Source organism: Juglans microcarpa x Juglans regia, chromosome 6D, assembly GCF_004785595.1.
Source record: "Juglans microcarpa x Juglans regia isolate MS1-56 chromosome 6D, Jm3101_v1.0, whole genome shotgun sequence".
Classification (NCBI taxonomy): Eukaryota; Viridiplantae; Streptophyta; class Magnoliopsida; order Fagales; family Juglandaceae; genus Juglans; species Juglans microcarpa x Juglans regia.
In genome coordinates, this window is record NC_054604.1 from 32,063,623 (window position 1) to 32,085,638 (window position 22,016).

General features: G+C 35.9%; 2 protein-coding genes across 2 annotated transcripts; both read left to right on the forward strand.

The window, feature by feature from the left end:
• Nucleotides 1–4,713: 4,713 nt before the first annotated feature.
• Nucleotides 4,714–8,603, forward strand: LOC121235542 (cucumisin-like). The gene is made up of 10 exons (XM_041131887.1): nucleotides 4,714–4,797; nucleotides 4,889–4,977; nucleotides 5,374–5,471; nucleotides 5,555–5,698; nucleotides 5,797–5,896; nucleotides 6,306–6,819; nucleotides 6,920–7,242; nucleotides 7,318–7,429; nucleotides 7,526–7,739; nucleotides 8,002–8,603. Exons 1-10 carry the CDS (start codon nucleotides 4,714–4,716, stop codon nucleotides 8,601–8,603), a joined length of 2,280 nt encoding a protein of 759 aa, XP_040987821.1.
• Nucleotides 8,604–17,086: 8,483 nt separating this feature from the next.
• Nucleotides 17,087–21,272, forward strand: LOC121235171 (cucumisin-like). Its single transcript, XM_041131453.1, has 10 exons — nucleotides 17,087–17,173; nucleotides 17,275–17,363; nucleotides 17,923–18,020; nucleotides 18,104–18,244; nucleotides 18,360–18,459; nucleotides 18,772–19,285; nucleotides 19,382–19,728; nucleotides 19,827–19,938; nucleotides 20,044–20,257; nucleotides 20,517–21,272. The coding sequence occupies exons 1-10, from the start codon at nucleotides 17,087–17,089 to the stop codon at nucleotides 21,143–21,145; spliced, it is 2,331 nt and encodes a 776-aa protein (XP_040987387.1). The 3' UTR covers nucleotides 21,146–21,272.
• The last annotated feature ends 744 nt before the right edge of the window (nucleotides 21,273–22,016 follow it).

Consider the following 22,016-nt stretch of genomic DNA (forward strand, 5'->3'; position numbering starts at 1 on the left):
GGTTGTGCGTGGGTGGTGGGGTCCACCCCCATATGGTGGGTCAACAAAGCCCGATGGGGGAAGTGAAAAGCCAGCCATCATCACGCACATCGGTGGGGCGTGTAGAGTACGCACCCAACATCGACTTCTAGCATCTAGTCAATCAATTGGGTGGCTCAGAACGCGTAGTTTGCACGCTCGTGGAGGAACAGAAGGAGGAGGAGTTATGGAAAAATAAAAAAGAAGTGAAATCCGTGGAGTTGTGCGACCGCGACTGGGGGGTGGGGCCAAGATTGAAGCTGTCAAAATGGATAGGATTGGGAGGTGTACGCGTGCACCGAGGAAGGTGGGGTCCAAGCAAGGGGTTGGCCTTCTCTATCGGAGGTGGTGGGTGGGGCTCGATATTTGTGGACCCCCAACCAACAATTTAGTCTAACTTCCTCCTACTACTGCTGTTGCTGTGGGCTCCTGCTTTTTTCTTCTTTCACTTGCCTTTTCGTGTTTTTTTTCTTTTGATTTTGATTTTGATTTTTATGGATGAGAGCACAAGCACAATACAATTTTGCCCAGGGGCTCACCACCTCCTCTTCTTCTACTCTTTTTTTTTTTTTCTTTTATTTAAGTAGGCCATCTCTGCCACACACGGCTATCGTTTATATGTGTGGACCACAGCTCCACATCTTTTATTTACCTTTTTATTTTTTTTTTCTTTTGGGTCAAGGTGGTCCACCTCATTGTATGGGACCATGCTTACATATTAAAATCAATGTCCTCGTAAACCTCGCCCTTCATTTATTTATTTTTTTTAAGTATTATTTGAAACTGGACAACTATTCGTCTATTCCGTTGCCTCAAGGAATTTAATAAACCTAAAGTTTTGCTTAAAAAAATAAAAAAATAATAATGATCTCATTTCAGTAATCATATTTCATTCTTATCTTATAATAATAATCCGTTTTATATAATTATATTTTAAATTAAAAATATTTTCACAAAATATTTTATATTTATAAATTATTTTATAAAAATACATTTAATATAAAATATAATTATGAAAATAATTGTAAAAGGATAATTCTACTTATCCCCTAATTTATACTATTTATTTTTTCCATTGACGTGCTATTAAAAAAATTTAAAAAATATGTATTCAAAATAAAAAAAAAAAAACGTCTATATATATGGCATGAGTAGCTCATAACAGGTAATCACTATCAAACAGTCTCAATTTGCTCAGCCAACACGAAGCATAAATGGTTCGCTTTGGTCAAATCTCTCCCACGTATGAGATTAGAAAAAAAGAAACAAAAATCTCTCCCACGCTTAATTTATTCACTTTTTTTTTTTTCTTTTCCCTTTTCTTTTTGTCTAGCTTGAAAGGCAAATAAAATTGTTACAAGTGGCATTCAAAAGGAAGGAGGACAATTTTGGTTGGCAGACAGAGAGTTTGATATGGACTAGCACGGTTTTTTTTTAAGTGCACAACTCTATCCCAAGTGTCTATTTGACATGTTCATATGAGCTCTTCATGAAGTTAAGAATGAAAACATGGATTTTACATTTCACTTTCATTTTGGTATCGGTATTATAGATGCAGGAAGATATTTTGAGAATGATTTCAACTAAGGTTTTTGGATCGGTTCGGTTTTAAAAGACACACATGCGCTCACATATATGTACACGTATAGCATTAAGTACATGACTACATTCCAACCAAATATATATGCTCATATTTCATGAAACACAAAAAATACAGGGAGTTGTTTGGAGAAAGAAAACATCATAATCAAGACCCATCCAAATGGATTTTGTTTTTTTTTTTATTTAATAAATTATTTTTGGCTTGTATAAGTATTCCGCTGGCTTGTAACTTGTTATTGATAGAGAAATACTTTAACTATAAAAAAATTACATAAAAGTAAACCTACAAAATGATGTGACTTGATGTGGTACGTTAAATTGTAAAATTATTTTTGTGGTAAAGTAGATCTAATGAATTATACGAAACTACATTACGTCATTTTATAGGTTTCCTTTTAGATAGTTTCTTTGTGTATGTAACACTTCTCTATTGGTATTAAACATTCAAGAATTTCTAATAATTTTTTTCATCTAACCCCAAATGGAGCCAAAAAGAAACCAATTACAGAGAATTTATTATCTATCTTCTAATATAAAAAGATTAACAAATGGAAGATGAGGTAATTTATAATGTAAAGAAAAATAAAGAGAGTTGAAAAAAACAAACAAAAACTGAAATTGGGCCATAACCATGTTCGTGGGTCCACACAAGTTGAAGTTGTCAGATCACTCAAAGTTGGTATATGTTGACAGCTATATCGAGGGGTCCATTTTGGGCCCATAGCTGCATCACTGGTGGACCCACGATAGTTGGGCTGTCTGAGTGAATTAGTAAAAAACCAGCATTTTTTTAGTAGTATTTATTACGGGGTCAAATCCCTCAGGAAATATTAAAAAAGAAAAACAAGAATAAAAAGATATGGAACTTGTATTTTAGTGTGGGCCTGACCTTATAATATTTCTGGTCCAACATATAGAGCCCAGATGAGGATCGAGTGGAAGCCACAAACATATCCAACTAATTGTCCAAACTCTAAAGTCCAATTCTGTATTAATAATATTATAATTTATATATATTACACGTTCATTTAATTGTATCAACAGGATATTATTATTGGTCAACCTTATATATTAATATTTATTTTTAAAACAATAGATTTAAAAATTGATAAAAAAAATATGATCACATCAATATAAAAGATGACGAGAGGAGATGATAATGTAGTATATAACACTTTTTTTTTTTTTTTTTTTTTATGCTGTATAGAGCTCAATTTGACATAATTGCATACTAATGATCGATTAGCCAGTTATATGCAACTATAAGACCCTCTAGAGCGGAGATTTTGTTTGGTTCTTCGATCTGTACCATAACATAGTCTCTAAATTAAATTTAACTAGTTTGGATACTGAATATCTGACTGCTATTTAATATTTTATTATTATTTTTTATCTATTTTTTATTACGATTCATTACTATTTAATATTCTATTATTATTTTTTTACTATTATTTACAGAATACCTGAAAATATATTATTATCCAAATGCAAACTAAGTGTCTAATCCTTGAAACAAATTAATGTCTATATATATATGTTCGAAAAGTCAGAAAAGGAATTAAAAAAGATGAAGGAATTAACAATGGCCTGTGGGGCAAAGCATAAAACCCAGATTACATGTATGGACTGTTCTGTGTCGAATAAGCTGTACTTAAGTTTCAAAGACTTTGTTTCTTCACTCACTGGGTTTTTGGACATCTACAAGCTGGAATTCAAAGATTATTTAAAAAAAAAAAAAAAAAAAAAAAAAACTACATAGACAAGAGAAAGCCCCAAATGTCAGTTTTGTGAGTAGCATATAATATCGTTAGAGGGGAAAAATGAAGAAGAAAAGACTAATTCTTCTTGGTATCTCATAGGTTAATTTAAAGGCTAATTAAGAAGTTTTTTTTTTCTCTCTTTTTTAGAAGGTTCCTTTTTTGTGTGAGTGATATGGGTTTATTTTAAGATATATATACAGTTATGAAAATTTTGAAGTAAAAAAGCTTGATGATGAGAATAGTTTCAGTTCATGCATGCATCGTACGTACATGATCAAGATGCATGCATGCTTTTATATATAGGATAAGACTAGACAGAAATTAATTTTGAATGTACTAGACAGGACACCGTTAAGATTTTCAAAGGAAGCTCTCGTAAAACTTTGAAAGCTGAGATCAAAGTGCATCATGATAAGCTTATATATATATATATATAAATATATATATATATATATATATATATTTATATATAAGTGAAATGGTAGCATGGTCATGTATAGAATTTTCATTATGCAATAATTGAGATTTTGCTTTCTTCAAGCAAAATTTTATTAATATTGAATTTTTATAACTATTTGAGTTTGGCTTAGAAGAAAATTTTGAATTTTATCAATAAATTTTTTATTCTTAGAGTTTTCTTTCTATTTTGCAATATCTTTTTTTAAATCTCAATCCATATATAGTTTTTCTTAATTAACTAGACCTCAGAATAATTCTAATTCTATACATCAATATCATTAATGATTATTTCTTTAATTTAGTGAATTCTAGTACTTTTTAACGAAAAATTACATAAATAGTCTAAGAAGAGGTCTTTGAAATCATCAGTACTTCCATAGTCACGGCCAGGGACGTCCAACGAATTAAGAAAAGTTTACGGAATTAATCAAATGGCAGGCGAGGCCGGCCGGCGTATGATTCAAGGAATTGAACATTAACGAACATATGTCGCAAAAATAAAACAAAGATGAAATGCACAGATATATAGTACTACTTCATTATATGTTAATAAAAAACAAAAAGATCAAGAAGCTCATGAAGCTGCATGTCGAGCTTTATATATTCTTTTCTCTTTTATTTTTTCCCCTGAAGCTTTATATATAAACACAATTTGGCGACAATAACAAAACCAGGAGATAAAAAAAAAAAAAAAAAAAAGACAATATGAATTAAGCTTCACATGAAGGTATATATATATATGGTGCAAACGGCGGACAAAACAAGTTTCAGTGTTTCTTATATAAACACCTCGGACGACAACTATTTCGAAAAGTCATTATAAGCTTAAATATTACATTCTATAGTACTTGAGCAAATTAGTTCAACACCATTAATGGCCAAGGCAGGCCTACATGTTCTTCTGTACCCATTGTTGCTTACAGCTCTTCTCCAAAGCTGCCATGGCCAGGAAAGAAAGGTAGATTGCTTTTCCTAGCTGCTAGTACTTCGCATGTTATATTTTTTTAATGTTCAAAGCAATTGACCAGCGTGGGAACTGTTCCATACAGGTTCACATTGTATACATGGGAGAGCGGCCTCAGGGAGACTTTTCTCTTGCATCAACTCACCATTCCATGCTTGAAGGAGTACTCGGAAGGTCGCTACTAATTTTTTTTTTTATTTTTACGTAATTCTTCCAGACAACACCGTATATAAATAGAACTGTTAGGAGTTTAATTTTACTCTTTCTGATAAAAAAAAAAATTAAGAACCATGTGGGTGAGAAACGATATATATATATATATATATGTATATATACATAGTCACTGTGTATATAATAACAGTGCTAGAAGCTTCCACGTGAGTATTCATGCAAAAGCCGATGATGCCTCATTGACTATATGTGCAGCGTTGAACAATTTTTTGGAACGTACTATTACTAGATTGAGATGAGAAGTGTTAGCTAGGAATACGACATTTTTTGGCTGAGTACTTCACCTTATGAATTATCTCAAGCATATATATATATATATATACCTGTTTTCAATTGCAGTATTTCATCGGCCAAAGAGTCGTTAGTTTACAGTTATGGGAGGAGTTTCAACGGTTTTGCAGCGAAGTTGACCGACGAAGAAGTTGGCAAGTTATCAGGTGAGATAGTCAAACAAGCTGTGGCGGCTTTGTAACCGTGTAATTCCGTGCTAAAATTTATAAGCAACTGAAATGTGTTGCAGAAATGGAGGGTGTAATTTCAGTGTTTCCAAACCATAAACTAAAGCTTCACACTACAAGGTCATGGGATTTCGTGAATCTCCCAGCAGGCAGCGGCAAAGTTGGAGGCACTCAAGGGGATGTCATTATTGGGCTTCTTGATACAGGTTTTTATACTAGGTTACACGAGTCTATCCAATTTGATTTGCATAAATAAACAAGATAACAATCTAACCTGATGTTTGTCATGTCTTTTCTTGTGTAGGAATTTGGCCAGAGTCTGAAAGTTTCAGCGATGAAGGGCTCAGCTCACCACCCAGTAAATGGAAGGGCAAATGCATAGGTGCCAACTTCACCTGCAATAAGTGAGCTCTCTATAATTCTCCCCAGTACTTATTTGAGCATTTCCATGGGTACAAAAACCATTAGAGGAATGAACAAATAAGATAGAGAAAAATAAAAAGAGTACTCAAGCCATTTTAGTGCTCACTGCATTCACAGACGCAGAATATTAAGCAAAGATACCATTATACAGATTCTAGTCTTAATAGCAAACAGCCAAAAAGCTGTAAAAAAGCAAGCAATCTTAATCCTGAGAAAAATGAATTCAAAGACGTTAAGTGATTGTAGCCCCACCATGCACTTCATCTAAATCATTCAGAAGCTAATGTCCAGCAAACTAAAGACTGCAAAAAAAAAAAAAGACAAGCATTCATCTTTTCTAGCAGTCAACTTAGTTAGCAACTCAGTTTTTGATTTTTGTTCTTTTAACAGCAAGATCATTGGAGCACGTTACTACAATAGTGACAACTCCTTCGACAGCACTGACTTTAAATCTCCAAGGGACTCTGAGGGACATGGAACCCATACTTCCTCAACCGCTGCAGGAATAGAGGTAGCTGGAGCGAGCTACTTTGGGCTAGCAAAAGGAACTGCAAGAGGTGGAGTTCCCAGCGCAAGGATCGCCATGTATAAAGTTTGCTGGTCATCCGGATGTTCTTCAGCAGATGTCCTGGCAGCATATGATGATGCAATAGCAGACGGAGTTGACATTATTTCAGTGTCCCTTGGTTTTGGCTCGTTTCTCCAATACTTTGAAGACCCAATTGCTATTGGGTCTTTCCACGCAATGAGAAAAGGGATTTTGACCTCGGCTTCTGCCGGGAACTCGGGGCCTTATCCGTTTACCGTCAATAATTATGCACCTTGGATTGTCACTGTTGCGGCCAGCACCATTGACAGGAAATTTGTTGCTCAAGTTGTGCTTGGAAACGGACAAGTCTACACCGTGAGTTTCCTAAATGAAGTTTTCTTTAATTCAAAAGATAGCATTTCAAAAGAGTAATCATCACTAAAACGATTATAATTCTTTGAACGATATAATGAAGGGTCTCTCCATCAATAGCTTCAATCTATATGGAAAATCATTTCCCTTGATTTGGGGAGGAGATGCTGCAAACTACTCTGCAGGAGCTGACACAGAGATTTCAAAATTTTGCTCTCTTGGGACCCTGAATTCATACGAAGTTCTAGGAAAGATCGTCTTATGTGAGTCCCTCGACGATGGCACCGGCGTTCTACTAGCCAACGGTGTGGGAACCATTATGGCGGACTCATCCTTCAAAGATTATGCCTACAATTACCCGCTACCAGCAACAGTAATCAGCACAGAAGATGGCCTCAGAGTTTTGGACTATATCAGATCAACAGAGTAAGTAAATTTCTATATTAAATCAGTTCAAAATATTTTACACTATCCTAATAAAATTATACAAACCATTGATAGAAAACCAATCGCGACTATTCTTGTCGGTGAGATATGGAAGGACGTCATGGCACCTTATGTTGTATCGTTTTCTTCTAGAGGACCAAACCCCATCACCCCCGACATTCTGAAGGTGATCTAAGGATTGAATTTCTAAATTTTATGCACCTATAATTTAGGTTTATAACACATATTGATATGCCAACACTCTTGTTTGGATGGTTTGCAGCCAGATCTCACAGCCCCTGGAGTGGACATTCTTGCTGCTTGGTCTCCTGTGGCACCACCCTCAATCGCTTTTGAGGACACTAGGAGTGTGAACTACAACATAATTTCTGGCACATCCATGTCTTGCCCTCATGTTAGTGGTGCAGCTGCTTATATTAAGGCTGCCCATCCAAATTGGTCCCCTGCCGCCATTAAATCTGCACTCATGACCACAGGTTAAATAACATATTATTTAACTTCTTGAAACATGACTAAGCTGTAGATTATTCCCTGCTCCTCAGTGAAGATACAGGAAAACATACCTACGTATTGAGTTACAAATTTGTGAGACAGATTCAACAGACCTTGCTTTCATTGGTTTGTTGGAATTACAACAGTCTTATAGGCTAACAACTAAAAAAGCTACATGATTCATGAATATGTATATATATATATATATATATATATTTCACTGGGACTATATTGTATCATGTACAGCTTACAACGTGGACCCAAAGAAGCACGAAGATCTTGAATTTGCCTACGGATCAGGTCAAATCAACCCATTGAGAGCCGTAGACCCCGGGCTCGTCTATGATGCATCTGAGGCAGACTACATTGACTTTCTGTGCAGGCAGGGCTACAATACCACCACGCTAAAACTCATCACAGGAGACAACAGCAGTTTCTGCACCACCACAGTGCCTGGAAGAGCTTGGAGCCTCAATTATCCCTCATTCTCCGTAGCCGTGGAAGATGGTTTGCCAATTAGAGCTGTGTTTAGTAGAACAGTCACCAACGTTGGCCCGCCAAACTCTACCTACACTCTCAGTTGGTACATGCCTCCCTCAATTAACGTTGTAGTGGAGCCATCAGTCCTATCATTCTCTGCCACCGGCGAGAAAACGTCGTTCACAGTCAAAGTCTACGGCCCAAGTATTGCACAGCGGCCAATTACATCAGGAGCAATTATTTGGAATCAAGGGGTTCATGTGGTGAGAAGCCCACTTGTGGTATACACAGTTCTTCCCGGTTCCTCTTTACCCTTCTCCTTATCTAAAAAAAAAAACAAATTTCAAACGTTCCTCCATGTATCATAAGAATGGGATATTTGGCCACAAATAAATCCCCACCCATATATGCTTTCATATTGCCTTTTGTTTGCACTTTAAATAATTTGCCAGATTCATGAAGGTAGAATATAACGGCTAAAAGTTCTTGGCACCTCTCTCTCTCTCTCTGCAGTGTGCAGTCTGTCACTCATGTTCCTGTCATCGGCATTTCTGGTTTTTATTTTCACTTTACTTGCAAAAACGCACAGAATTAAGGTGACACTTCTTGCATCATTTAAAGCGATAAAGAGAACAGTATAGTTTTATAGAAATGCCATAATTAATTATCCCATTGGCTCGATTTGCATGTACACGTACATGATTATATGCGCACAAAGTTCTTGCTTGCCGTTAGGAGTGTAATCGGTATTTGATTTTTGACAAAATTTTAGAATTGAATCGATAGATATGGATTTTGAGAGTTTAAGAATCGATAGAGACCGGTTCATCACCCAACTTAGAACTTACGATATTTCTTATTTTTGTTCGATTCAGTCTGATTTTTCCGATTTATCGTGTAAATGTATGGCACTACATAAGTTGATACTTGAGAACCGATTCCTTTAATACTTGTTCTACATAAGTTTAATGTTTACACGTGTGACATTACATAAAATTTCATGTTATATTAATGTTATAAGATTAAACTTTATATGTTACATTAAATGTTATATTAAAATTTATAAGATTAACTTTATGCTATATAAAAGGTTATATTAATTTTATATTATGAGATTAATAGATGTGAATAATAAGATTAACATATATAGCAATTTAGCACATAATATTTATAATATAATATAAAAAATTTATATAAAACATATTTTACATATCATATAAAAAATTAAATATATATATATCGGTCCGGTTCAGTTCAAATCGATTTTGAAAACCGGTACCGGATTGGTTACGAATAGGACCGAACCCACTGGTTTGGCCGATTCAATTTGTTTTCTGATTTTTTTATATCCCTACTTTTTTTTAGGAAGATGACGGTACCCTAATTTTATTAATAGCCCTCACTTATGACAGAAGAATACCGTGATTACAACCAGACATCTGGAGTTACATATAATCATAAAATCCAAACCCAGGCACCAAAATAAAATATAGAATAACTCAACCACTATACAATATACTAAAATAAGCATATAAATCAAAAGCAAAATAGAATACATACCTGGAAAATTCAACTAAATCTAAAATAACCTGCATAAAATATTTTATCTATGTCGAATTACGTGTAAACCAACTTGATCCAGTCGAATAGCTCCCACCATGTCTTTTAGAAGGCTATTATTATTCTCAAAGATCGCCTCTCAACCACTAAAGCCTAGCTTGGCTAATCTGTCTGCGACGTGACTCATTTCCCTAAAATAATGATAGAACCTTACCACTATCGAGCGAGCCTACATTTTTGCCTCATTCCAGTACATCTAACTCCTCCAAGGGACTAACTCACACTTTTCCCACCAATTAACTACAAGCTTAGAATCAGTTTCAATTTCGATGCGGGTTATATTCCTCTATGCACATAAAGTAAGACCATCTGAGAGGGCTCGAATCTCAGCAATATTGTTTAAACTTATACCATAATATTTGAAAAAAGTAAAAATCATGTGCCCCTCCACATCTCTCAGGATTCCTCCACACTTCCACTTCTTCCCGGATTGCCAAAGCTATTCCCATCAACATTTAGTTTAGCAAAATCCTGTTTTGGACGCATCCATTTCAAAAATCTGAATTTTCTTATTCTTGACAGGCATTGCCAAAAGGCCTAGTTGTTGTAAAATTGCACCATATGAACACTTGATGAATGGTTTATTCGTTTTTGTATGTATAATTTGAGCAAGAAATCTCTTGATCTTATAGCACACTTTCTCCCTAGTTTTAGTAACCCCCTCCATGCGAGCCTTACATTTGTATAACTATAGAAACTAGCTGATTATAGAGGGAAGAATTCCAATCACAACAGTGATATGAGAAACTACCCGAGCCTTAAATAACCATTGTTGTATTTTACCCGCCCATGCCCTATTTGGCCTAAGTTTTAGGCCTAGAGCAACTTCAAAAAAATTTCAGACATAAGTAGGAATCTCTCCCATTAGAAGTGAATGATCCAATGATTCACAATCAGCTAGTTTACAATATTCACATTTAGAGGCCATAGATATATTCAACTTCATAATATTCTGGTTAAAAGGTAAACCTTTATACATATCTTTCCGCATAAAAGTAGAAGTTTTACTCGACAGAAGTCTGTGCCAGATCCATTTAGCCCATGTCACTTTTCCCCATGTTCATAAATGTAATGCCAAGCTGAAGATGTAGAAAACTTACCATTCCGTTCAGATCTCCATATAGGAATATCAGGACCTCGGGAGAGTTTGATATTTTGGCGCTCCAGATCTTCACATAGGGTACTCCCCACTATTTCTTGAATTTTCTCCCAATTACCTCCCATGTAAGAGTATACATCAACTACTTTTAGTGAGGGGTAAGTAATATCCGAAATTTCGCCAAGTATTCCAATGGATGACCAATTTTCAAATCAAAAAGACATTATGCCTTCGTTAACAATCCATCCTGATCCCTTTATAACCAATTTCACCAAAAGTTTTAAGGCCTTCCAAAAATGAGATTCATAGGAGAGTTTATTTAGAAGGAATGGATGATCTTGCTTTCTATATTTGGCTCGGAAAAATTTTGTCCAAAGTGAATCTCCATTCAGGAACTACCAAACAAATTTCATATGAAGGGCTTTCTCCATGTCTTCTAGCTTTCGTATTCCGAGTCCACCTTCTGTCGTAGGCCTACAAACTTTATCCAATGCCACCCATTTCTTTTTCTTCTTGCCATCCTTGCTTCCCCACAAGAAATATGCAAAAATCTGGTTAAACTTATGAAGTTCACTACGAGGCATATTTAGCATTGCTAAAAGATGAATAAGAATGTTGGACAACACATGCTTTGACAAAACTAGTCGACCTCCTTTAGAGAGTAAAGCTCCTTTCTATGTGGCTAATTTCTTTTGCACTTTCTAGATTAATGGCTCTAGATGAGAGGCACGTGTACTACCTATACTAATAGGTGCACCCAAATATAACCAGGGAGAGAACCTTCATGAAAACCTGTAGTTTGAAACCCAATCGTCTTGCGAGATGTGCAAGTATGTTTAGCAAAATGCATAACCAATTTATTATGATTCACCTTTTCACCAGAAATATTTTCATATAAACGTAGTGTATCCATACTTGCCTTCAAAGAATTTTTGGATCTATTCAGGAATATCATTAGATCATCTGCATAAAGAAGATGAGAAATTCTAGGACATCCTCTGTGAGTTTTGTACTCAAGCATCTTACCATCTGAAGCACTCTTCTTAAATAATCGGCTCAATACTTCCTTCACAATAATGAATAAATAAGGGGATAATGGATCCCCTTGTCTTAATCTCCGTGATGATTGGAAGTAGCCTTTACTAGTGCTATTCATTAAAATAGAGAAAGCATGGGTGGTTATACAATTTGATATAAGTTGTCTCCATTTTTCAGAGAATCCCAAAGTTTGAAGTACTTCTAAAATAAATCTCCATTCAAGTCGATCATATGCTTTAGCCATATCTACTTTGATCATCACATTGCCTCACCGCACTATTAAGCATTTCCCGGGCAAGCGTAATATTTTCATGTATATTACGGCCTCTGATAAAAGCTCCTTGTTCTTTCAAAACAATTTTGGAGAGAAGAAGGTCAAGCTTGTTCACTATAATCTTCGAGAAAACTTTATAAATCACTGTGCACAGACTAATAGGCCTGAACCTAACAAAACTCGAAGGATTATCTTCCTTAGGTATAATAACAGTGAATGTGAAGAAAAAGAATATAGGAAGGGGAGTCCCATGAAAAAAATCTGTTGCTGCTTCTACTAAGTCTTCCTTAATGATGTCCCAACATTTTATGAAGGATCAAGATCCAAAACCATTAGGTCCAAGGCTATCATCTTCTGGAATATCAAATAACGTTGTTTTGACTTCCTCTATAGCAGGGCTCTCGCATAGAGAAGCATTTTCCTCCTTTGTAATTACTGCTTGAAATAAATCCTGCCATGTATCCATCTGATGCACCCCTTCTGTGGTTAATGTAGACTGAAAATATTTAACAGCTTCCTCATGAATCTTCTGGGGAGAGTTAAGTTGAGTTCCATCTTCCAACGTCATCTACTGAAGCATCCCTCTATTTCTTTTTTGCTGTAAAGTAGCATGAAAAAATTTGGAGTTTGAATCCCTTTCTCTTAGCCATTTCACTCGAGATTTTCTGCTTTAGGAGAATTTCTTCTTGGAGTAAAAACTGTTCAAGTTCCATTTGCTTAGCGTGTAGCTGGATTTCTAGGTCATGACAGTAGTTCGCCATCAACTGAGCCTCTAGATTCATGATCTCATCTTCAGCATTCTACACGTGAATTTCCGCCCTGCCAAATGTCTCTTTATTCGAAGTTCACAGCATAGGTTTCAACCTTTTTACTTTAGCTACAAACTTCATAAGTCCTTCCCCATAAATTGGTTGGTTCCAGTTATCTTGAATAATCTAATCAAAAAACGTTATTGCACCACATCCTCATAAATCTGAAAATAGGAGGACCATATCTAGGAGCTGCCTCTTTAGTTTGAATGAGGGAGCTATGATCTGAACATATCCTTGCCAAAATAGAAATATAAAGTTGGGGAAATTCTACTAGCAAATTGTGAGTGACTAGTGTTCTGTCAAGCTTAGCCCATATACGTGTTTTACATCCCTACTTGCTATTAAGAATATAATACGCATAAATAAATCTACATCTTTCCATAATGTAAGGGTCAAACTCTCCCTCAATAAGTAGGTCAAACACATGGAATATTTAATTGAATGGGGTTGAGTGTAGAGTTAGGGTTCGAACTCACCACTTGTCCCAAAAGGTTGAGTGTATGCTAGACTCCCTCTCGATGAGTGAGCCCAACACCTAGAATATATAACTAATTGGAGTAGAGTATAGAGTTATGGTTTGAACTCAAGACATCTACTCTGATATCATGTGAAATCATCAATGTCTCAAAAGTTTAAGAGCCTTGCTAGATACAAGCGAGTTCACGCACCAAATCGCTCACTAACGCTTACATGGCTTTTTTTATTGGAAAGAAAAATAAAAGATGAAAAATTTTGAGAAAATAAGAAGGTCTTCTATCTCACGAAAATTATTTTCATCTTCAATTCACACCGTTTTGTTAAACGGATGCCTTAATTTACATATGGAGACTTCCTAAGTTCAAAATACCTAAGTTTAACTAACAATATTTTTATTGACATTCTAGCTGGAGAATATTTTGCTTTGAGGAAAGCAAGATAAAGCTTTATAACCCTGTAATTTAGGGGTGTCAAATCATGTTAACGGGTCGTGTTCGTATTGTGTCAAGGCATGTAAATTATACTATATGGATCAACCCGAAGACGATCCGTTAAGCTTATAGTGTCAAAATCTCAAACCCTAACACGACCCATTAACATAACATGTCGTGTCGTGTCAATTCGTTTTAACCGTTAGTGAATACTATAAAATAGGTTAACACAACACAACTTGATCCATTTCAACAGAACAGACCCAAAATTAACTCATTTGACCTGATTAAATTTAGCATAATTTTATATAAATGTTAAAATCACAATATCTATAAAAAATATATAAAACTAACTACAAGTCCAAAATTACAATCCAAACAATAAAATATCGAAATTAAAATCTCAACAATTTTACTTTTAAGTATAAGGGAATAATTGTAATTTTAAATTTCTTAACGGGTCAAAACAGATTGACTTGTTATCAACTCGTTAAGCAATCGTATATTAATGAGTCAATCTGTTTTGAACTAAACCCGTTAAGACTAAACTTAAACTCATTATTATTGTGTCGTATTCATATTAAATTAATGAATTGTCTCAGGTTTAGTCTATCATCATTCAACTGCATATCACAGACGTTCATCCAACGATTTGAGGAAAACCCTTATACGTACTTTCCAATATGCATAGTTTTCCCTATCAAAGTGTAGCGGGGCTGTCAATGATGACGACATGATCTACAGAGGCACGGATCACACTTGAATGAGTGAACCATGCTCTGATGCCAATTAAAATTACCCTGTAAGGTAACACAACGTTCTATTGATTCACTCAACAAATTGGTTAGTTGTCAGTCATGTGATTGTTTAATAATAATAAAGAAATAACATAAAGTAAATAAATTGCTTAGGTATCGAAGGGAACTTTTTAAAGAACTATTTAAAGGTAAAACCCTACGGGACAGCCAAACTCAGAAAAATCAATTTTATTAGTGAAAATCAATTACAAGCAAGTCTCAATTACAAAACTTCTATCAATTGACTCTCTTACTTGACACGACAAACGAGTTGTTTGCCTCTATTGCAGTAGTAACCAGAATCTCTGACGATTTTCAAATATTGACTTTTCTCTTGGAAACTCCAGTGGCTGAATCACGATCAGTCAATCTCCAACATGAAGCACGAATACTCCCAAAGAGAGAAAAAAATAACTAGAAAATTCTCAAGCACTCAAGTACTCGGAATATACTCTCCAATATCTCCAAGCTAAAAATCCTCAAGTCACTTATCCAATCGAATTCAAACCATAAATAACCAGAAAGGAGTTAAATTGTATTAGGACTTTGTTGACGAAACATTTTGATCGCAATAGGACTCTGCTGACGAGATGATGACACCTGGCGCTAATTCTTATCAGCAGATGCAGTTTTTCATTCAAACTCTTCTCTGGATAATTACAGACTCCTTAGAACTCAATTTTTCATACTCTTGACTTATCTAAAACACTATCTAATAGCTTCTAGATAAACTGAAAATGGTTATAGATAAAGTCAAAGTATTTTACATTCATCCAACTTACAAAACATCAAGTAAAATCTATTAATTTAGTCACCTAATCCTAACCAAAATCTTGCATTTACAATACCATTTTGCGCATATCCTTTGAAGAGTCATAACAAATCACATCATATTTATTTATTTTATTCAAAGACAAATGAAAGCCACAATGACCTTGCTATTAGTATAGAAAGACCCGACGAATATATGGACATTCTTACTGGAGACTATTTTGTTTTGCGGAAAGCAAGATAAAGCTATATAACCCTGCAATTTAGCGGTGTCAAATCATGTTAACGAATCGTGTTCGTGTCGTGTCAAGACATGTATATTATACCATATGGATCAATCCGAACACGACCCGTTAAATTTATCGTGTCAAAATCTTAAACCCTAACACGACCCATTAACATAACATGTCGTGCCGTGTCGTGTCATGTCAACCCATTAGTGAATACTACGAAATAGGTTAACACAACACAACCCGATCTGTTTCAACTTGTTTATATAAATGGGTTGAACATACCCGAAATTACCTCATTTGACCTGATTAAGTTTAGCATAACTTTATATAAATGTTAAAATCACAATATTTATAAAAAAGAAAAATATAAAACTAACTACAGGTCCAAAATTACAATCCAAACAATAAAATATCGAAATTAAAATCCCAATAATTTTACTTTTAGGTATAAGGGTGTAATTGTAACTTTAACTTTAACTTTAAATTTCTTAACGGGTCAAAACAGGTTGACTTGTTATCAACTCGTTAAGCAATCGTATATTAATGAGTCAATCTGTTTTGAACTGAACCCGTTAAGATTAAACTTAAACTCATTATTATTGTGTCGTGTTCATATTAAATTAACGAATCGTGTTACATATTATCACCTCTATCCTGCATGCACGAAGCATTACGAAACTTCTAGAGTGTGAGCATGAGGAGGGGCCGGCCATTTACTAGAGATTTTTTTTTTGGCATAAGTGAAACAAAAGATAATGCTTAAATTGTAAATAACAACAAAACGTTTCAAGCTGGAACCACCAAGAAACGAAAAGCAATATATCTTGAAGCAACCGCCAGATAATTAATTTACACAAGATTTAAACAAGAATATTACAACGTCATAAGCTTATTAATAGATCCAAGTGCTTAAGAGACGGCAAAACAACAATGATTTCCTTCTCTTTTTTTTTTTTTTTTGGTGTTTTCCATTTCAAGCTGGCTCTAGCTGGCTGTGTAACTTTTCTTTTTCTCCTCAAACATTGTTTAACTCCAAAAGAACTCAATAGCATGGAATTAAGTTATATATTTGTTCTTCTTCCAAAATCTCTTTTTAATGACATGATTAATTTGGCGACAATAACAAAAACTTTAAAATAGTTAAATATGGAGTTTAGCTACCGAAGCTACACAATGTGCACAAGGGAGAGACATAACAAGTTTCAATGCATCTTCTTCTATAAATACTTCACACATTTAGTTTGAAATTAAGGCCATTAGCTTTAACACTTAGGTTCATCTAAGTTATATATAACACCAATGGCCAAGGCAGGGTTAATTCATGTTCTTCTGTGCCCATTATTGCTTGTAGCTCTTCTGCAGAGCTGCCATGGCCAGGAAAGACAGGTAGATTGGTTTTATTAATAGCTTATTTATTAGATTTTGAATATTGTAGAAACCAAGTCAACATGAGATCATCCTATTCAAGTCATTTGTGTTACTTTTAGGTCCACATTGTCTACATGGGAGAACTGCCTCGGGGAGATTTTTCTGGTGCATCAACGCACCATTCCATGCTAGAAGGAGTACTCGGAAGGTTACTTCTTAAATGCTTTATTTTTGCATAACTTTTGTAGTTAATTAACACTGTATGCCATACAGATAGTTTTAGGACCTTGATTCAAATGGTAGTTCAGAACCATGTAGGTTAAAAAACAATGAGTAGTTGACTGTCGAAGCTTATATGTAGGTCAGGAGTGCCAATACAATCTTGAGCTGCCAAGTGTGAGCAGTACTTTACGTGACGTTTTTAACATGCGTACTTTGGTCCTTCTAATCATCATGATTGCTATATTATTGAAGATAAATGCTAGATACACCTGTACGATATGCACATCCAGCACTCTCTGGTTTTTGAGAAAATGTAGAATCAATTCTTTTGATCTCATATTTACTTTATTTTTTTTTAAAAAGAAAGTTTATGAAGCTTACACACCTTAGATTGTAAAAATCATTTCAAAAAAAAAAAAAAAGAAAAGAAAAAAGAATTAACAAAACAAAATGAGGATATATATCAATATTCCCAGCTAGTACCAACCGGAAATAACTTTTACTCTTTGAATTATAACAAGCATATACCTTTTTTCCAATGGCAGTACTTCATCTGCCAAAGAGTCACTAATCTACAGTTATGGGAAGAGTTTTAACGGATTTGCCGCTAAATTAACGGATGATGAAGTTGCAAAGTTGTCAGGTGAGAATGCAAACAAGTCGCAAGGAATAAAATCATGTTTAACAGTATGCTATGGGCTAAAAGCAATTGCTCAATGTTTGCAGAAATGGAAGGTGTAATTTCAGTTTTTCCAGACCGTAAACTAAAGCTTCACACTACAAGGTCATGGGACTTCATGGGTGTCACAAAGCCCAAACGTGGAAGCCCTCAAGAAGGAGATGTCATTATTGGGCTCCTAGACACAGGCCAGTTTTTCTATTGAGATCGAAACAGTTGACACCAATATGATTTGCGTCAATAAACAACGTACGCTATGTTTCAATAATGTGAAGTGTTTTTTCCACATCTTTTGCGGTGCAGGAATCTGGCCAGAATCTGAGAGCTTCAGTGATGAAGGACTCAGCCCTCCACCCAGTAAATGGAAGGGTGAGTGCCAAGGTGCCAACTTCACCTGCAACAAGTAAGCTCTCTTTCTCCTCACGAGTACTTAATCGAGCTTTAATTGGGCCTAAACACCATTAGTGAAAATGAACAAAAGAGATCATGGAAATTAACAATTTCAAACTTTTTTAGGACTGCATTCACATGATACCATTATGAAGATTGTGTAGTACTTATAGCAGACAACCAACAACGAAAAAGGGAACCATACTGATGCTGATACTGACAAATGCAATATATATAGTCGATGCATGCACCGCAAGATCATCTTAGTTTGTTAAAATGCCATTCATCTTAGTTAGAAGCTCACTAAGATTTCTTAAACTCACAGCAAGATCATTGGAGCACGCTACTACAATAGTGACAACTCCGACGACGACACAGACTTTAAATCTCCAAGGGACTCTGAGGGTCATGGAACCCATACTTCCTCAACCGCTGCAGGAAGGGAGGTAGTTGGAGCGAGCTACTTTGGGCTAGCCGAAGGAACTGCAACAGGTGGAGTTCCTGGCGCAAGAATTGCCGTGTATAAAGTTTGCTGGTCATTCGGATGTTCTTCGGCAGATATCCTGGCAGGATTTGATGATGCAATAGCAGATGGAGTTGACGTTATTTCAGTGTCCCTTGGTTCTGACTTTCCTGGGCAATATTTTGAAGACCCAATTGCTATTGGATCTTTCCACGCCATGAGAAAAGGCATTTTGACCTCAGCTTCTGCTGGAAACTCAGGGCCTTTTCCATCAACTGTCAGCAATTTCGCACCTTGGATACAAACTGTTGCTGCCAGCACCATTGACCGAAAATTTGTTGCCCAAGTTGCGCTTGGCAACGGACAAGTCTACACGGTGAGTTTTCCTATATATGGTATTGAAGTTGTTTAATTCAAAAGAGCAATCCTCACTAATACCATGCATACTAATACTTTGAACGACATAATGAAGGGCGTCTCCATTAATAGTTTTGATCTCAATGGAAAATCATTTCCCTTGATTTGGGGCGGAGGTGCTGTAAATTACTCTGCAGGAGCTGATACAACAATTTCGAAATTTTGCTTTCCTGGTGCACTAAATTCACACAAAGTTCAAGGAAAAATCGTCTTATGTGAAACTATCGACGGTATCCGCGGCATTTTCATAGCCAGCACCGGCGTTTCAATAGCCAATGGTGTGGGAACCATTATGGCTGCAGACTCATCCATCAATGATTTTGCCTTTAGTTACTCATTCCCAGCAACAGTAATCAGCACAGAAGATGGCCTCAAAGTTTTGGACTACATCAAATCAACAGAGTATATAAATTTCTATACTAATAAATCTCTCCTTAAATAGAATCATAACTTCTAGATTCTCTACACCATACTAATGAATTTATGCAAACCCTTGATAGAAACCCAATCGCAACTATTTTAGTCGGCGAGACATGGAAGGACGTCATGGCACCTTATGTTGTATCGTTTTCTTCCAGAGGACCAAACCCCATCACCCCAGACATTCTCAAGGTGATTGATGGATTTAATACCTAATGTACTAAGTTTCTTTGCACCATTCATTTAGTTTGAGAACTCGCATTGATATGCCAACAATCATGTCTGAATGACTTGTAGCCGGATCTCACCGCCCCTGGAGTGGACATTCTTGCTGCTTGGTCTCCCGTGGCACCACCTTCCATCGACTCTGAGGACACCAGGAGTGTCAAATTCAACGTAATTTCTGGCACATCCATGTCTTGCCCTCACGCTAGTGGTGCAGCTGCTTATGTTAAGGCTGTCCATCCAAACTGGTCCCCTGCCGCCATTAAATCTGCCCTCATGACCACAGGTGAAGTATCAACTAACTTGAGTTCATTCTGGAAACATGACTAATTCGTATCATTTCCTGGGCTCCTATCCCTCACAATAAATATAGGAAAAAACACCTAATTTCTACAACAGAGACAGATTCAACAGACCTTCTTTCTACTGATTGGTTGGAACTTAAGAGTTATTGGCAAATAGCAAAATTAGTTACATTGGTGTGGTCTTCATTTGATGAGACCGAGCTTGTTAGATTTCCCTAAACATATTTTTCTCATGAACAGCTTACGTCGTGGACGCAAAGAAGCATGAAGACCTTGAATTCGCCTATGGATCAGGTCATATCAACCCATTGAAAGCCATAGACCCAGGGCTCATCTATGATGCATCTGAGGCAGACTACATTGACTTCCTCTGTAAGCAGGGCTACAATACCACCACGCTAAAACTCATCACAGGAGACAACAGCAGTTTCTGCACCACCACAGTACCTGGAAGAGCTTGGAGCCTCAATTATCCCTCATTCTCCATAGCCGTGGAAGATGGTTTGCCAATTAGAGCTGTGTTTAGTAGAACAGTCACCAACGTTGGCCCGCCAAACTCGACCTACACTCTCAGTTGGTACATGCCTTCCTCTCTTACCGTTAGAGTAGAACCATCTGTCCTGTCATTCTCTGCCATTGGAGAGAAAAAGTCGTTTACTGTGACGGTCTATGGCCCAAAAATTGAACAGCAGCCGATCACATCAGGGGCTATTACGTGGACTTATGGGGTTCATGTGGTGAGAAGCCCACTTGTGGTTTACACAATTCTCCCTGGTTCTTCATTCTCCTTCTCCGCGTCTCAGAATAAACCAAATTTCAAAGGTTCCTCCATGTATCACAATAATGGGATACTTGGCGGCCACAAGTAAATTGCTCCCAGGTTCTGTATTCTCCTTCTCCACATCTAAAACAAAGCCATATTTGAAAGGTTCCTCCATGTATAAGAATGGATACTTGGCCACAAATAATTGAACCTATATAATCTTTAATTTAGCATTGGTTAGCATTTAAGATGGCTTTTCAGCTTTGTATTGCCTTCGCAAGATTGAAATGATGGTCGAATAAAACCGTTGAATGTTCTTGGCAACTCTCTCTCTCTCCCTCTTATTCAGGTTTCCGCCATAGGTATTGCTGACTTTGCTTCACTTCAATTGCAATAACAAAAGGCGCATAGATGACACTCTTGCATCATTTCAAGCGATAAAGAGAACAATTAATGCAGGTGTATACAGAAACCATCCATAATTCATGTATAGCCACGTTCTCGGAAGTCTGGAGTGTTAGCTCCTATTTCTCAAAAACATCACTAATGATCAATAATAAATAAACAGAAACTCTACAAAATATTTAACTTATTTGTTCGATCTAAAAATCCGTGTCTTTCCACAGAAGTACTAAACAAAAATCTCAATAAAACAAATAACATCTTTATAAAAGCTCAAATTATTCGTAACTTGATGTACCAAAACAACCATCAGAGATAAAACCACTAAATATGATCCTCCAAAATACTTGTACCCTTAGCACTCATTCATCTATGATCATCAAACTTTTTCAATACTTCTCATTCTTGTTCTTTGGCTGGACCATATAAATATCTGAAAAATATTATGGAGATAGGGGATAAGTTATCAACAACTCAGTAAACAAAGAACATATGCTAGTATGTAAACATAAGCATTTTCATAAAGTTCAAAATGCAGAAACAAAACATTTCTATTTTCAATATTCAAATCTCAA